General features: G+C 46.0%; 1 protein-coding gene across 1 annotated transcript in view; it reads left to right on the top strand.

Moving 5' to 3' along the window:
* Nucleotides 1-16617, top strand: part of GALNT10 (polypeptide N-acetylgalactosaminyltransferase 10) — a 230941-nt gene that overhangs the window by 169425 nt on the left and 44899 nt on the right. The window contains exon 5 of the mRNA XM_040241469.1: nt 15714-15899. Coding sequence (XP_040097403.1) covers nt 15714-15899 — 186 coding nt within the window. The remainder of the gene's footprint in view (nt 1-15713; nt 15900-16617) is intronic.

The following is a 16617-nucleotide window of genomic DNA, read 5'->3' as shown; positions in this document are numbered from 1 at the left end:
TGGATCACAATAAACTGTGGAAAATTCTGAAAGAGATGGGAATACCAGACCACCTGACCTGCCTCTTGAGAAATCTGTATGCAGGTCAGGAAGCAACAGTTAGAACTGGACATGGAACAACAGACTGGTTCCAAATAGGAAAAGGAGTACGTCAAGGCTGTATATTGTCACCCTGCTTATTTAACTTATATGCAGAGTACATCATGAGAAAGGCTGGACTGAAAGAAACACAAGCTGGAATCAAGATTGCCGGGAGAAATATCAATAACCTCAGATATGCAGATGATACCACCCTTAGATGGCAGAAAGTGAAGAGAAGCTGAAAAGCCTCTTGATGAAAGTGAAAGAGGAGAGCAAAAAAGTTGGCTTAAAGCTCAACATTCAGAAAACAAAGATCATGGCATCCGGTCCCATCACTTCATGGGAAATAGATGGGGAAACAGTGGAAACAGTGTCAGACTTTACTGTTTTGTGCTCCAGAATCACTGCAGATGGTGACTGCAGCCATGAAATTAAAAGACGCTTACTCCTTGGAAGAAAAGTTATGACCAACCTAGATAGCATATTCAAAAGCAGAGACATTACTTTGCTGACATTACTTCCGTCTAGTCAAGGCTATGGTTTTTCCTGTGGTCATGTATGGATGTGAGAGTTGGACTGGGAAGAAGGCTGAGTGCCGAAGAATTGATGCTTTTGAACTGTGGTGTTGGAGAAGACTCTTGAGAGTCCCTTGGACTGCAAGGAGATCCAACCAGTCCATTCTGAAGGAGATCAATCCTGGGATTTCTTTGGAAGGACCTATGCTAAAGCTGAAGCTCCAGTACTTTAGCCACCTCATGTGAAGAGTTGACTCATTGGAAAAGACTCTGATGCTGGGAGGGATTGGGAACAGGAGGAGAAGGGGACGACAGAGGATGAGATGGCTGGATGGCATCACGGACTCAATGGACATGAGTCTGAGTGATCTCCGGGAGATGGTGATGGACAGGGAGGCCTGGCGTGCTGCGATTCGTGGGGTCACAAAGAGTCGGACACGACTGAGTGACTGAACTGAACTGAGTACATCATGAGAAACGCTGAACTGGAAGAAACACAAGCTGGAATCAAGATTGCCGGGAGAAATATCAATAACCTCAGATATGCAGATGACACCACCCTTATGGCAGAAAGTGAAGAGGAGCTAAAAAGCCTGTTGATGAAAGTAAAAGAGGAGAGTGAAAAAGTTGGCTTAAAGCTCAACATTCAGAAAACGAAGATCATGGCATCTGGTCCCATCACTTCATGGCAAATAGATGGGGAAACAGTGGAAACAGTGTCAGATTTTATGGTTTTGTGCTCCAAAATCGCTGCAGATGGTGACTGCAGCCAGGAAATTAAAAGACGTTTACTCCTTGGAAGAAAAGTTATGACCAACCTAGATAGCATATTCAAAAGCAGAGACATTACTTTGCCGACTAAGGTCCGTCTAGTCAAGGCTATGTTTTTTCCAGTGGTCATGTATGGATGTGAGAGTTGGACGTGAAGAAGGCTGAGCGCCGAAGAATTGATGCTTTTGAATTGTGGTGTTGGAGAAGACTCTTGAGAGTCCCTTGGACTACAAGGAGATCCAACCAGTCCATTCTAAAGGAGATCAACCCGGGGATTTCTTTGGAAGGAATGATGCTGACGCTGAAACTCCAGTACTTTGGCCACCTCTTGTGAAGAGTTGACTCATTGGAGAAGACTTTGATGCTGGGAGGGATTGGGGGCAGGAGGAGAAGGGGATGACCAAGGATGAGATGGCTGGATGGCATCACTGACTCGATGGACACGAGTCTGAGTGAACTCTGGGAGTTGGTGATGGACAGGGAGGCCTGGCGTGCTGCGATTCATGGGGTGGCAAAGAGTTGGACACAACTAGGGCGACTAAACTGAACTGAACTGAACTGAACTGAGCTGAGCAGCTCTTAAGGTGAGAGGAAAGACACCTAAAATGTGCTCTCCGAAGTTTTTGGTAGAAGGAAGTTAGCCATTTGGGAGCAGTGACTTTGTCCAGCCATGTGGTGTTCCAGAGATCTCAAATCGACGCACAGGAATTCTAGTAATGACCTACTGAAGTAAGCTATGCAGTAACTGTCCTGCTTATAGAACTGGACCCTCGGTACATTTTTGTACATTCTTAGAAATGTAATAACAATAACAATAATGGGGTCTTTTACAAAGAGCACTAGCCTCAGGGGTCAGGGGCCATGGCCAAGGACCTCAGGGTCAGGTGGTGCATCTTCTTCTAACACTGTAGATTCCAGACTGTGCCCAGAGCCAGGGTTTTTCACACTTTGTTAGACTCATTGGAGAGTCATGAAATCACCATCTCCCGAAGTTCACTCAAACACATGTCCATCGAGTCAGTGATGCCATCCAGCCACCTCATCCTCTGTCGTCCCCTTCTCCTCCTGCCCTCAATCCCTCCCAGCATCAGAGTCTTTTCCAGTGAGTCAACTCTTCGCATGAGGTGGCCAAAGTACTGGAGTTTCAGCTTAGCATCATTCTTTTCAAAGAACACCCAGGGCTGATCTCCTTTACAGGGTAATGCTATGTAAATAGTTGCCAGCACACAACAAATTCAAGTTTTGCTTTTCAGAACTTTCTGGATTTTTTTTTTTTTTCTGAATATTTTCATCCCATGGATGGTTCCATCCCCAGATGCCGAAACCACAGATACAGGGGGTAACTGTATGGTCACAATCGCCTAGGTTTATTTCCCTGGGGTCACCATCTGCGTTAAGTTAGATAATTGTCTCAAATGTTTACATGTGTCAGAATCACTTGGAGAGCTTGTTAAATTCCAAATCAACAGGCCCCACCCATCTGATTCAGTTGGTCTGGAGTGAGGTCTAAGAACTGGCACTTCAAAGAAGCTTCCAGATGTTGCTGCAGCCGTCTGGGGATCACACGTTTGAGAATCACCCTGTTGGATCAGCAGAAAGGAATGTGCCTGGCAGAGTTCCTGACACATAGCAGGAGTACAGTAAATGCTTTCTTGATTAAACTGAGCTAGGGACTTCCCTGTCAGTCCAATGGTTAAGACTTCATGCCCCCACTGCAGGGAATATAAGTACGATCCCTGGTCAGGAAACATAAGTTCGATCCCTGGTCAGGAAACTGAGATCCTGCATGCTATGCAGTGCAGCCAGTAAATAAACAAGTAAACTGAATTGAATTCTCTCTGGAAGAAAGGTCTTGACTAAGGGAGGGTTGCTTCACTACTTTTAGCTGTGCAGGAATGGCTGGGTGGCAGTAAATTGTAAGATTTTTAAATGTGTGAATTGTATGGTATGTCAATTTTATCTCAATAAAGCTATTATCAAGAAGCAGAGGAGGAAGGGGAAAAGAAAGAAATGATTGTTTTTGTTTTTTCAAAAACACACATCAAAAGTAACTGTTATACCTTAGAATGTGTTATAAAAGACCTGTGTCATAGGAGAATAAAAAAGGCCTTCTAGCTGAATTTGGAGGCCCGTTTCAGCTCTGCCACTCTCTGAACTTCCTCCAAGGACTCTGGGCCAGAAAAAAAAAGTATGTCTCTCCTGAAGGGCTCATCTGCTTTCCTTTTCCAAACAATAAATGATGCTTCAGTGCCTATACATTTCCTCTACAAAAAGCGATCCTGGTGCAAACATAGCTTTCCTTCCTGACCTCTCTTTTTAATTTTCTTGCTGTTTATATTTACTTGTTTGAAAGTTTTCCACGTAAGTGAAAGCCTGGGGGTAGACGATAGGATGGAGGCTGTGGAATTGGAAAGTGGTATCAAACCAGTCAGTCCTGAAGGAAATCAACCCTGAATATTCATTGGAAGGACAGATGCTGAAGCTGAAGCTCCAATACTCTGGCCACCTGATGTGAAGAGCCGACTCGTTGGAAAAGACCCTGATTCTGGGAAAGATTGAGGGCAGGAGGAGAAGAGGGCAACAGAAGATGAGATGGTTGGATGGCATCACTGACTCAATAGACATAAATTTGAGCAAACTCTAGAAGATGGTGAAGGACAGGGAAGCCTGGCATGCTGCAGTCCGTGAGGTTGCAAAGAGTCAGACATGACTGAGCAACTGAACAACAACAACCACCACCCACCTGGCAGAACGGAGAGACCAGGGACAGAGCAGGGTGGCATCACTTCATATGGTTAATAATGCCAGCTTTTGGATTAGAAACACCTGGTCTGATTCCTGGCTGTTACCTACTAGTGTCTGGACATAGACTGACCCAGAACTTTTCTGAGCCTGTTTCCCCTTCTATAGCTCACAGGGCCTACCTGACAGAGTTGTTGTAAGAATGAAGTGAGACAGTCTGTAGAGGTAACAGCACTTAACACTGGGCCTAGGCACACAGTAAGCACTGAGCAGGACCCATGGCAGTGACAGCGATGATAAAGATGAGGCCCTAACTCACGGTAACAATTGGCCTTTGGCTAGCAGCACCTGAGTGTCAAAACAGCACCCAGGGAGATGGTTTTGCCTGCCGGGAGCCCTTCCCTATTCCAGATGGATTGGCAGCGCCTTAAAATACAGTGTCGAAGACTTAAAAGTGAATAAACCCATCTTGAAAACAGATGAGCTATGACACTTGAATAGCCAGAAGCCCAGCAGAGCTGAGATATGACAAGACCCAGAACACCTTGAAGTCCCAGAAGCCAGGCCAAGTGTAGGGAAGGCAGCCTCTCTCGCTGCGGGCTCTGCGCTATTGACAGCTCCGCCGAGGCCAGAGAACCAGCAGTGACACAGGGGTTTGTCTGATGCATGACGTGCTCCATACTTGCCCCGTCTCCTTCCTCTTCCTCCTCGTCCCCCCTCTCTTCCATCTTCTCCTCCTCCTTTGGGGCCCCACCCACAGGGCCCTGTGCCACAGGCTCGGCATCCTGCCAGCACCAGGGACACACCGAGCTCCTTTATCTTTGGTCCCCTCAGGAGTCTCTGCAAGGTGTGATAGCACCAGAGATTGAAGCTCTGGATTCTACTTGGGAATTAATTTGATTACACACAGGAGTACAGCAAAGATTCCTGAACAAACTGAAACTGGATTTGAGTCCCGTCTTCACCACGTACGTGGCTGGCTGTGTAACCTTGGACCAGAGACGTCTTCTAAACTTGACTAACCTCATCTTGAAATGAGGATGATGAACCGTGACCTGCTTTCTTCACAGGGAAATCAAATCAGATCAAATCAAATCAAATGAAACGATGGAGGAGGAAAGCGTGTGGATTCAGCAGGGATTTGCAGATGCCTCTGGCCTCACACCAGGCACGAAGGCCACACTGGCAAGCAGAGCTTGCTCCTCTGCCACCTAGAGTGGAGGGAGGCAGAGTCAGTCAGTGCACAGGGACGGAACCATGACCTGAGCTCAGCAGAGGGAAGAGCAAGGTTCAGGGCTCTGGGCCCATCTGCCCTCAGGATCTGCTCTTTTCTAGGAGGTCAGGATGGAGAAGGCAATGGCACCCCACTCCAGTACTCTTGCCTGGAAAATCCCATAGACGGAGGAGCCTGGAAGGCCGCAGTTCATGGGGTCGTGAAGGGTCGGACACGACTGAGCGACTTCACTTTCACTTTTCACTTTCATGCATTGGAGAAGGAAATGGTAGCCCACTCCATTGTTCTTGCCTGGAGAATCCCAGGGATGGGGGAGCCTGGTGGGCTGCCGTCTCCGGGGTCACACACAGTCGGACACGACTGAAGTGACTTAGCAGCAGCAGCAGCAGGAGGAGGTCAGGAAGGGCTTTAGTGAGGAGGTGTGACCCAAGATCTGAAGGATGAACAGGAGTTAACGAGGGGGATATGTGAAGAGGCAGAAGGACTGGTTTGGACGTAGACACTCAGGCAGAAGGGGTCATCATGGGGTCTTTGGATGCCGAAAGAAGGTGACATGTTGGGGGCTATGAAGAAGGAAGGGGAGGATGAGGCCAGAGAGGGGGCAGGATCAGCCACACACAGCCTGTCATCCTTGGGAAGGATTGGGACCTTCTCCCCAGAGCCAGGGGGAGCCATGGAAGGATTTTAAGCGAGAGTGCAAGGGTGCCAAGGTGCCATCTACCTCTTTTCCGAGAGGCCACATGACTGCTGCATGTAGACTAAAGCCAGACAGGGTGGACAGGGGGACAGCAGTCATGGCTTCTTCAGTTGGCCACGGACCACAACGGTCCAGACAAGGGACAGCAGTGGCCTGGATTGCAGCCATGTGCTTGCTGTGTGTCCCTGTTTCGATGCCAGTGTGTGAGACCTCAGCCTTCTGTCTCCATGTCCTCAGGCTGTAGCAACAAGGCACCACAAACCAGGCAGCTTTAAACAACACGCGCTTAATCCCTCACAGTCCTGGAGGCTAGAAGTCTGAGCTCACGGTGTCAGTGGGGCCACACTCTCTCGGCAGTTTCTCACAGAGGACCCCTCCTTGCCTCTCCCTAGATTCCAGTGTTGCCAGCAACCCTTGGTGTTTCTTGGCATATAGATGCATCACTTCAGCCTGTGCCTCTGTGATCCCATGGCCTTCTCCTTGTGTGTCCAAGTTTCCTTCTTGTAAAGGATACCAGCCATTGGATGAGGGCCTGCCATAAACCTATATGACCTCATCTCAACTTAATTACATCTGCAAAGATACTGTTAGGTCATATTCATAGGTTGCTAGGGCTTAGGATATCAGCATATCTTTTAGGGGTCAGCACTCAGCAACTTCTCGTGCACAGCTTGCCAGATAGAACCACCCTCAGAGTTATAAGTGCCCTTCAGAGCAGACAGGAGGGAGAGGCTCCATTCAATGCAGGAGCCAGGGGGACTCTTGTTCCCAGGGAAATATGTGCGTTTCCAGGTGGGATACGCAGGGAGGACAGAGGGGACACAGGCCCTGGGTTCTGATCATCACTCAGGCCTCAGCCATTGAGAGATGTCAGGCAAGCCTCCGCTTTCCTGAGCCTTGATTTCTTCTCCAGTTATTAGAATTGATGATACATGCCCTGCCATGCCCCCCTTGTGATGGCTTTGGGGAGCCCGGTGAGATGACCAGCCTGTATTTTGTGAGAAAATACTGTGTGCCCAGCACTGAGATAACTCACTGGGTGTGTTCCTAGGAAAGGGACAGCTAGTCCAGAGGAAGCTGTAATATCCTTCCCTGTTAACCACTCCTCCACACAATTGCTGCCTTTCCTCCTCTAAGAGCACAATGGTTATAAGCACAGACTCCATCAGCACCAGTATCATCCAGTGGGTGGGTGGGGATGAAGCAAGAGAGGCCAGAAGTTCCAGAAGCTAAGTGATGGGTCCTTGGGGCTTCATTTTTCTATTCTACTTTTTAAAATATGTTTGAAATGGTACTTAATTTTTTTAAAAGTTCAACAAGGAAGCCTACATACAGACTCTCAAACCAGATTGCCCAGGTTAAAATCTGAGACCTGCCACTTACTGTGTATACCTGGGCAAAGTTACTAAACCTCTCAGCACCCATGAGTCCTCATCAGTAAAACAGGGATACTAGCCATGACCTGCCTTGTGGAGTGTTTGTGGAGATTGCATGAATAAATACATGCAGGGTGCTTGGCTTGGTGCCTGGCAAGGTACATACTAAATATGTGGGGATCATTAGTTACAGAAATAATGGTCCCAAAGATCATTGTGTTGCTGATCCAAAGTCATCACCTTCAAGGGATCACACCATCAGCGTTGCAAATCCTCTAATTCAGCGGAGCGGTCCCCAAACTTTTTGGCACCAGGGACCAGTTTTGTGGAAGACAGTTTTTCCACAGACCAGGGTCAGAGTGGCGGGGTGATGATTTGGAGATGATTCTCATAAGGAACACGCAACCTCGATCCCTCGCTTGTGAGGTTCACAGGAGGATTTGAGCTCCTATGAGAATCTAATGCCACTGCCACTGATCTGACAGGAGGCAGAGCTCAGGCAGTAATGCAAGCGAGGGGGACTAGCTGTAAATACAGATGAAGCTTAGCTTACGCACCTGCTATTTACCTCCCGCTGTGTGGCCCGGTTCCTAGCAGGCCATAGACTGGTATTGGGGTTTGTGGAACCCTATTCTAGCTCATACCTGCCACTTGGACTCTGTCTTGGTTTGGGTTTCCTGAAGCAGATCATGAGATGGGCTGTGAGTGCAAGTGGTTAATTTGAGAGAGGCTTTCAGGAAACACCAGCAAGAGAGTGGGGAAGTGAGAAGAGGAAGGGGGAGGCAGCCAGGAAGGGCGCCTAAGATGGGCACCAGGACTGGCAACCACAGTGACCCCACGGGGAGCCTACACAGAGCACATGCTCGGAGTTATCCCACCTGGGGCGAGGGGGCTGGGGTGGTTGTCCACACACACCATGGTCCTTGGCTGAGGTCCACCATGTGGACATAGACCCCCAAGCAGTATCAGGTGCTGGCAGGTGGGAGGCAGGCAGGGAGAGAACAAAATACTGAAGAGGTATGGGCAGAGCCCACGGAACCCACTCGTGAGCACTCTGATCCATGCTCTGCAAACACCTGCTGAAGGCCTTGTACTGATGGGGGCTCACCTTCAGGATCAACCTCACCCCTTGTTGGATAGCTCTGACTTATCCTTATATTAGGAATTGTTGTTCAGTCACTCAGTCGTGTCCAACTCTGCAAGCCTATGGACGGCAGCATGCCCAGGCTTCCCTGTCCTTCACCATCTCCCAGAGTTTGCTCAAATTCATGTCCATTGAGTTGGTGATGCCATCCAACCATCTCATCCTCTGTCATCCCCTTCTTCTCCTGCCTTCAGTCTTTCCCAGCATCAGGGTCTTTTCCAGTAGGTTGGCTCTCCACATCAGGTAGCCAAAGTACTGAAGCTTCAGCATCAGCATCCATCCTTCCAATGAATATTCAGGGTTGATTTCCTTTAGGATTGATAATAAGGGCAAATGCAATTCTGTTTTGCTTTCCAATCAGAGCAGCCCCTGGAATGGGCACGGTGCTTCTGTGGCACAGGGCGGCTACGGCCTTGCTGCTTCAGGCCAGACATCTCTCAGCCCTGGCATTGTCACACTGAGCCATGATCTGGCCTCAGAGTCTTTCTTAACACTGCTTTAGCTACCCATTACAAACCTATGAGTATAGGCATTTCCGTGACGCCTGTTTGTGGTCCTTGCCCTAGGGTTTATGAAGCTGAGGAGAGCCTGAGACTGGAAGACTCACTATATGCTTCTGGGCAAGGCATTTAACTTGCCCTAGCTGTTCCTCTCTGGGTAGAACAGAGGAGTTAACAGACTGGAGGTAGAGATAGGCTTTGATGTGGCTGGAAGGGCCAGCTCTCTTACAGTCAGGTATGAGGTTTTAGACCTTGGCTTCAGCATTTATAAACTGTGTTCTTTGGGTAGGTCACACCACCCGTTCTGAGCCTCACGGTGTCTTTTCATACAAGACAGGACCACAGTACCCCCATTTGTAGTGGTGTTGCGAGCAACGGAGATTATATATAGAGAGAGCTCCATGTGTGAGCAGAGCCTCAGTAATTGTCCCCTGTAATTGTTATCATCATAACTATCATCATCCTCATCTAAAGTCCCTTCCAGCTTGAAAATTCTATGACTCTATGAGATGTCCTCATCCAAGAAGACGGCATGGTAAAATAAGGCAACAGTCCTGATTTTGTGTAAATGTTCTTTCTCATACGGACAGGAGGAACATAATTGCCCCTAAATAATTGCACCGACTTTGCCACAAGCTGTCAGAAGGCCTTAATTGGTCCATCTGTAATGACTGCGGCCATCTGCCTACAGGGTGATTTAGCGGTGGGTCTCTGCCGGAGCGGGGCCCTCATGATTAGAGCCGGACGGGGCCATATATCTCCCTCTGATGGGAGTAGTGGTGTGTGGTATAGGAGATTAGCTCATCCTCATGTTAACGACCGACCAGTTGAACCTAGCCAAGAAGAAGCGCTAGTCACAAGACAATGACTATGGATTTTTTTTTTTTTTTTAAGGTAGTGTTCCTGCCCTAATAGCAGCCTATCTGGAGCGTGATCATGCCTCTTGCTATCATGTCTCGCTTCCCAAGAAAGTCTCTTTTGGAAAGATTTAGTCCCTCAATTAGGGCAAATTGATTTCTGCTCTCTACAGAGCCACTGTTCCAAAGAGAAGTGGGGAAGGGCAGGAGGAGCCATATTAATCTTTGTGAGGAAGCGAGAGGCGACCTGGAGTGTTTTTCAGCCTTGCAGCCTGGGGTTGTATCTGGAGTTAATCTTTCCTCTGTGTATCTTTTAATTGTTCCGACTTGCAGGGTGCCAGACAACACAACACAAGACACACCTCATCTCTAGTCCTTATGTTTCTGAAGACTTAAATCAAGTGCCTGGAGCAGTGTTTCCCCAAGTGCACCAGCACGAAAGTGATTTTAAGTGGTACCTAAGATGATCTCAGCTGGCTCTGAGACTTTACATTAAATAACATTGACTCATGGGGAGAGTACATTTTCTCTTTTCAGATCTCTCTTTCATTTCCTCTGATTACCTCCGATTGAGGGTCTTGGCTGGTTATCCTTATCTCCCTTCTTTACAAAGAGATCTTCCTGAAATCTAGTAACATCACTTTATCCTTATTAGTTTGGCTTTTTTAATTCATTAGCTCTTTATCACAAATGGTACCAATTTTCTACTTAGGGTGTTTACTGTTTCCTTTTAAAATAAAATTAATTAAATAAAATTATTAGCTTGAAAAAAAGTGAGTTGATTTAAAAAAGAAAATCTTAAGGAAGTTGTTGTAAGGTAGGTGGAAGTGGCAAAAATCATGCCGGTAACATGATGATGAGAGATTGGGAAAACACAGCTAGAGAGAGAGAAAGCCTCCTGTAGAAACAGGAGTTTCCTGGCTGTATGACCTGGGGCAAGTTTCTAAGCTTCTCCAAGGATCAGTTTTCTCATCTGTCAGATGGGGAGACTTGTGATGCAGAGTCAGTTCAGTCACTCAGTCGTGTCCGACTCTTTGTGACCCCATGAACTGCAGCATGCCAGGCCTCCCTGTCCATCAACAACTCCCAGAGTCCACCCAAACCCATGTCCATCGAATCGGTGATGCCATCCAACCATCTCGTCCTCTGTCATCCCCTTCTCCTCCTGCCCCCAATCCCTCCCACCATCAAGGTCTTTTCAAATGAGTCAGCTCTTGGCATGAGGTGGCCAAAGTATTGGAGTTTCAGCTTCAGCATCAGTCCTTCCAAAGAACACCCAGGACTGATCTCCTTTAGGATGGACTGGTTGGATCTCCTTGCAGTCCAAGGGACTCTCAAGAGTCTTCTCCAACACCACAGTTCAAAAGCATCAATTCTTTGGCGCTCAGCTTTCTTTATAGTCCAACTCTCACATCCATACATGACCACTGGAAAAACCATAGCCTTGACTAGACAGACTTTTGTTGGCAAAGTAATGTCTCTGCTTTTTTAATATGCTGTCTAGGTTGGTCATAACTTTCCTTCCAAGGAGTTAGCATCTTTTAATTTCATGGCTGCAATCACCATCTACAGTGATTTTGGAGCCCAGAAAAATGAAGTCTGACACTATTTCCACTGTTTCCCCATCTATTTCCCATGAAGTGATGGGACCAGATGCCATGATCTTTGTTTTCTGAATGTTGAGCTTTAAGCCAACTTTTTCACTCTCCTCTTTCACTTTCATCAAGAGGCTTTTTAGTTCCTCTTCACTTTCTGCCATAAAGGTGGTATCATCTGCATATCTGAGGTTATTGATATTTCTCCTGGCAATCTTGATTCCAGCTTGTGCTTCTTCCAGCCCAGCGTTTCTCATGATGTACTCTGCATATAAGTTAAATAAGCAGGGTGACAGTATACAGCCTTGACGTACTCCTTTTCCTGTTTGGAACCAGTCTGTTGTTCCATGTCCAGTTCTAACTGTTGCTTCCTGACCTGCATACAGATTTCTCAAGAGGCAGGTCAGGTGGTCTAGTATGTCCATCTCTTTTTAGAATTTTCCACAGTTTATTGTGATCCACACAGTCAAAGTCTTTGGCATAGTCAAGAAAGCAGAAATAGATGTTTTTCTGGAACTCTCTTGCTTTTTCGATGATCCAGCGGATGTTGGCAATTTGATCTCTGGTTCCTCTGCCTTTTCGAAAACCAGCTTGAACATCAGGAAGTTCACGGTTCACATACTGCTGAAGCCTGGCTTGGAGAATTTTAAGCATTACTTTACTAGTGTGTGAGATGAGTGCAATTGTGCGGTAGTCTGAGCTTCTTTGGCATTGCCTTTCTTTGGGATTGGAATGAAAACAGACCTTTTCCAGTCCTGTGGCCACTGCTGAGTTTTCCAAATTTGCTGGCATATTGAGTGCAGCACTTTCACAGCATTGATGCAGAGTATGAGTTTACGAATCAAGGGAGATAAAATATGTGAAGCTTCTTGGGAAATCATAATTTGCTTTCCCAGTGAAAACTGTTCATTTTTATACAGGGTTAGAAAAATCAAAGGCTCAGAGGGTTTTGGATCAAGCAGTTAAGGGGCCCTGGCTTTACTGTTAACTGTGGCACCTTCCCTTCTCTGGACTTAATTTCTGTCTATAAAATAAAGAGACTGAACTACTCCAGTGCTCTCTAGGCTGGCTGTGTATCAAAATTATCTGAGGGTCAAATAAAACCAAAGATCCTGATGCTGCCTTCAGTCTCCCAGATCACAGGGAGGATCCAGGCAACTGTATTTACAGTCAGCTCACAGGTGATCTGGCCACATCCCCTAAATCAAGGGGACCTGCCCAGCTCTAAGCCCTGGTGGAGTGAATTCAGAGCAAGATTGTCTGACTTTCTTGATCCAGCATACTCTTTTTTAAGGCTCATTCATATCATTGCCATAGCTCAGTCTTCTTTATTGCTGAATAGTATTTTCCCTGAATGGATATACTGCATTCGATTTATCTGTTCTTCAGTTGATGTGTATTTGGATGATTTGATTTTCACTTTGGGGGTATTATGAATGTTGCTGCTATGAACATTAGTGTACAACTTTTCATGTGGATATGTATGTTTTGGTTTTTAATTTTTAATTGTTTGTTTATTTTTGGCTGCACTGGGTCTTCTTTGCTGCACGAGGGCTTTCTCTAGCTGCGGAGAGGAGGGTCTGCTCTCTAGTTGCAGTGCATGAGCTTCTCATTGCGGCAGCTCCTCTTGCAGCGGAGCGCGGGCTCTGGGGCACACAAGCTTCAGTAGCTGTGGCCATGGGCTTAGTTACTCCATGGCTTATGAGGTCTTCCTGGACCAGGGATCAAGTCCACGTCCTCTGCATTGGCAGGTAGATTCTTAACCATCGGGCCACCAGGGAAGTCCAATATATATTTTCATTTCTCTTGGAAATACACCTAGGAGTAGAGTTGCTGGAATATATGGTAACTGTGTTCAGTTGTTTGAGGAACTGCCAGACCGTTTTCCAAAGTGGCTGCCCCATTTTATTACACTCCTATCGACAGTATATGAGAATTCTTATTTCTCTACATCCTTGTCAATACTTGTTATTATCTTCCTTTTTTCATCACAGCCACCCTAGTGGATGTGAAGTATTAATAGTATTTCATTAAGATTTTGATTTATATTTCCCTGGTGACTAATGATGTTGAGCATCTTTTCATGTGTTTGGCCATTTCTGTATCTTTTTTCGAGAAGTACCTATTCATATCCTTTGCCCATTTTTAAAAATTGTGGTAAAATCCACATAACATAAGGTTAACCATGTTAAAATATGTAATATTCATGTTAAAGTACTTGATTCGTTGGCACTTAGCATATTCGTAATGTTGTGCAACCATCACCTTTATCTAGTTTCAAATATTTTTGTCACCCCCCCCCCACAAGGAAACCCCATACTTATTAAGTAGTCAGTCCTCATTCCCCTCCACTCCAGTTCACAGTAATCACTGATCTGCTTTCCAGGTCTGGATTTACCTAATCTGGAATTTCGTAAAAGTGGAATGCTGTAATATGTGATCTTTTGTGTCTGGCCTCCTTTACTTAACATAATGATTTCTAGGTTCGTGCACGTTGTGGCATGTATCAGCACTTCATTTCCTGTTATATGGATATATTACATCTTTATCTATCTGTGAAATAATGGAAATTTGGGTTATTGTCACCATTTGGCTGTGTGAACAATGTTGCTGTGAATGTTCAAGTAATCAATAGATTTTTAGCTGTGCTGGATTCCTTGATCCCTTGCATTTCCATAAATTGTTGTATCAGCTTGTCAATTGTCAGTTTCTGCAAAGAAGCCAGCTGTGGTTTTTGATCACATTGAATTTGTAGATCAACATAGGAGGTATTGCCATCTTAACAATATTAGGTCATCTGATCCATGAACATTGACTATCTTTCCATTTATTTTGATTGTTCATTTCTTTCAACAATGTTGTGTAGTTTTCAGAGTATACAGTTTGTACTTACTTTGTTAAATTGTAAGTGGTATTTTTACCGTTTTAATTGCATTTTCAAATTGCTTTCTTATTTGCTAGCCTGTAGAAATACAGTTGATTTTTAAATGCTGATCTATGTCCTGAAATCTTTCTAAGTTTACCTGTTCTAGTTTTTTGTAGATTTCTGAAGATTTTCTGTGTAAGCAATCATTTCATCTATAGGCTTTCCAATCTTTATGCCTTTTCTTTGTCTTACCAATTGCACTGACTAGGAATTCTAGAATAGTGCTAAAGTAGAAAGAAAATGGAAAGCCTTTCTCCTGATCACAAGAGCAAAGCATTCAATATTTCACCATTAAATATGATATAAACTATAGGTTTTTTGTAGCATACTAGTTTTCATAAAGGGGCCTAACCCTGATTAAAATCAAGAGACACTAATGTTAAAGCTGGCATTTTTAGTAGAAAGAGAATGTCTTTGAGATTTATTTATAACAGCTTTTCCAGGCATGGGCCAGAAGCCAGCCTACATTAGAATAAGCAAAAAGAGGAACTGGTTGTCATATGTAATAAGAACAACTAGGAGTCTATCTGCTTCAGGCACAGGACGATCTGGAGAATCAAAATGTTATCAGGATAATGTCTCTCTTCATCTCTTCACTGTCTTTTTACTTGTTGACTTCAGTCTCAGCAGATCCTCCCAGCATCTCTCATCACCTCATTTTGCTAAAGATGTCAGGAGCAGCTCCAGACTTAAAGCCAACCAACCTAGTAACTCTAGTAAGAAAAACAGGCCTCATTGTTCAATAGTTCTGGAAAAAAAAATTCTCAGGATTCATTGTTTGGACCAACTCAGGTCACATGTCCATCCCTGAACCAGTCACTGTGGCCAAGGGAATGGAATGCCCTGATTGGCCAGGCCCAAGCCACACGCTCCTCCCCCTGGGAACTAGGAGATGAGGTCAAACCCACCCAAGTCTGGAGGACTGAGAATGGGATGGGAAAGGTAGTTTCCCCCAAAAAAGAATCCAAGTACTGTTGCCAGAAAAATGAGGGAATGGGTCCAAGCCAGACATAAATCACAGCTGCCAACTCTGTCATACAGAAGTTCTCTCTGTGTTGCAAGTCTGGCACTAACACTGGCCCTCTTTAAACTTCAGCCCCCCCTTCTCTGCGGTACACAGGTGGTGCTTCCTGCCTTTGTTGGCCCCATCTGAGAGACCCAATAAGACAGTGTACCAGAAATCTGTCTAAACTGTAAAGAAGGGGTCACAAGAGCGATTACTCAGCAATTGTTCTTACCCACCTGTCCATCTTTTCTCTACTCTCTGTCTTGCAGAACACCTGAAGAAACCACTTGAGGACTACATGGCCCTTTTCCCCAGCGTGAGGATTCTCCGAACCAAGAAACGGGAAGGACTGATCAGGACCCGAATGCTGGGAGCCTCAGCTGCAACTGGGGATGTCATCACATTCTTGGACTCACACTGTGAAGCCAATGTCAACTGGCTCCCCCCCTTGCTCGGTAAGGGAGGCTTGCAAGGTGAAGTAGGCGGCCTGGAGTGTGCCAGTGGCCACCGGCCCCACCTTCTGCAGGGAGTCACCTACAGGGCTTCCCTTGCCTGCCTGAGATGCACCCAGCACTGTGCCAGGTGCCACGAGGGTGTCAGATCTTCAGGGGTGCTCAAAGTGACCTTACGAATCCATGCAGTCCTGCCCCTTCATTTTACAGAGGAGGAAGCTGGGACTTTGAGAGGGGAAGTGACTTTCCCAGAGTCATAAAGCACGTTAGTGTTAGTGATATGACTGCTTCTCCCAGGTTACTTCAGGTGTTACTGGAAAGCAAGCCAAGACTGCCTACTGCTAAGAACTAAATGCAGTAGGCATCTTGATTTGATGATGTAAGGGACATTGCGTTGCTACTGTGAGCCAAGAAAGCTGTAAGCTTTATCTCCAGGCCCCACAAAACCATGCCAGGTCAAAAGTGTCCCCTTTTTATATTAGAGACTGAAGTTCTGAGATAATGAATGACTCGCTAGTTCCCTTGGGCAAAAAGTGTCAAAGTCCCCATCTGTCTGACTCCAAAGTGTATCCTCTTTCAGGATTCCACACTGTCTGCCTAAGTTCATTTGCTCCTCGGGGAGTTTCTGACAGCTGTCAGGGAAGGGGTCCAGACAGAGGGCAGCGTGATCCAGGAGTCCATTCATACAACCTTATGGGCAGGAGGGAGACCTGAAGCCAGG

This window comes from Oryx dammah, unplaced genomic scaffold (genome assembly GCF_014754425.2).
Source record: "Oryx dammah isolate SB20612 unplaced genomic scaffold, SCBI_Odam_1.1 HiC_scaffold_5, whole genome shotgun sequence".
Taxonomy (NCBI): domain Eukaryota; kingdom Metazoa; phylum Chordata; class Mammalia; order Artiodactyla; family Bovidae; genus Oryx; species Oryx dammah.
The sequence above is the reverse complement of the archived record's forward strand: the minus strand, read 5'-3'. Positions and strand labels throughout refer to the sequence as shown.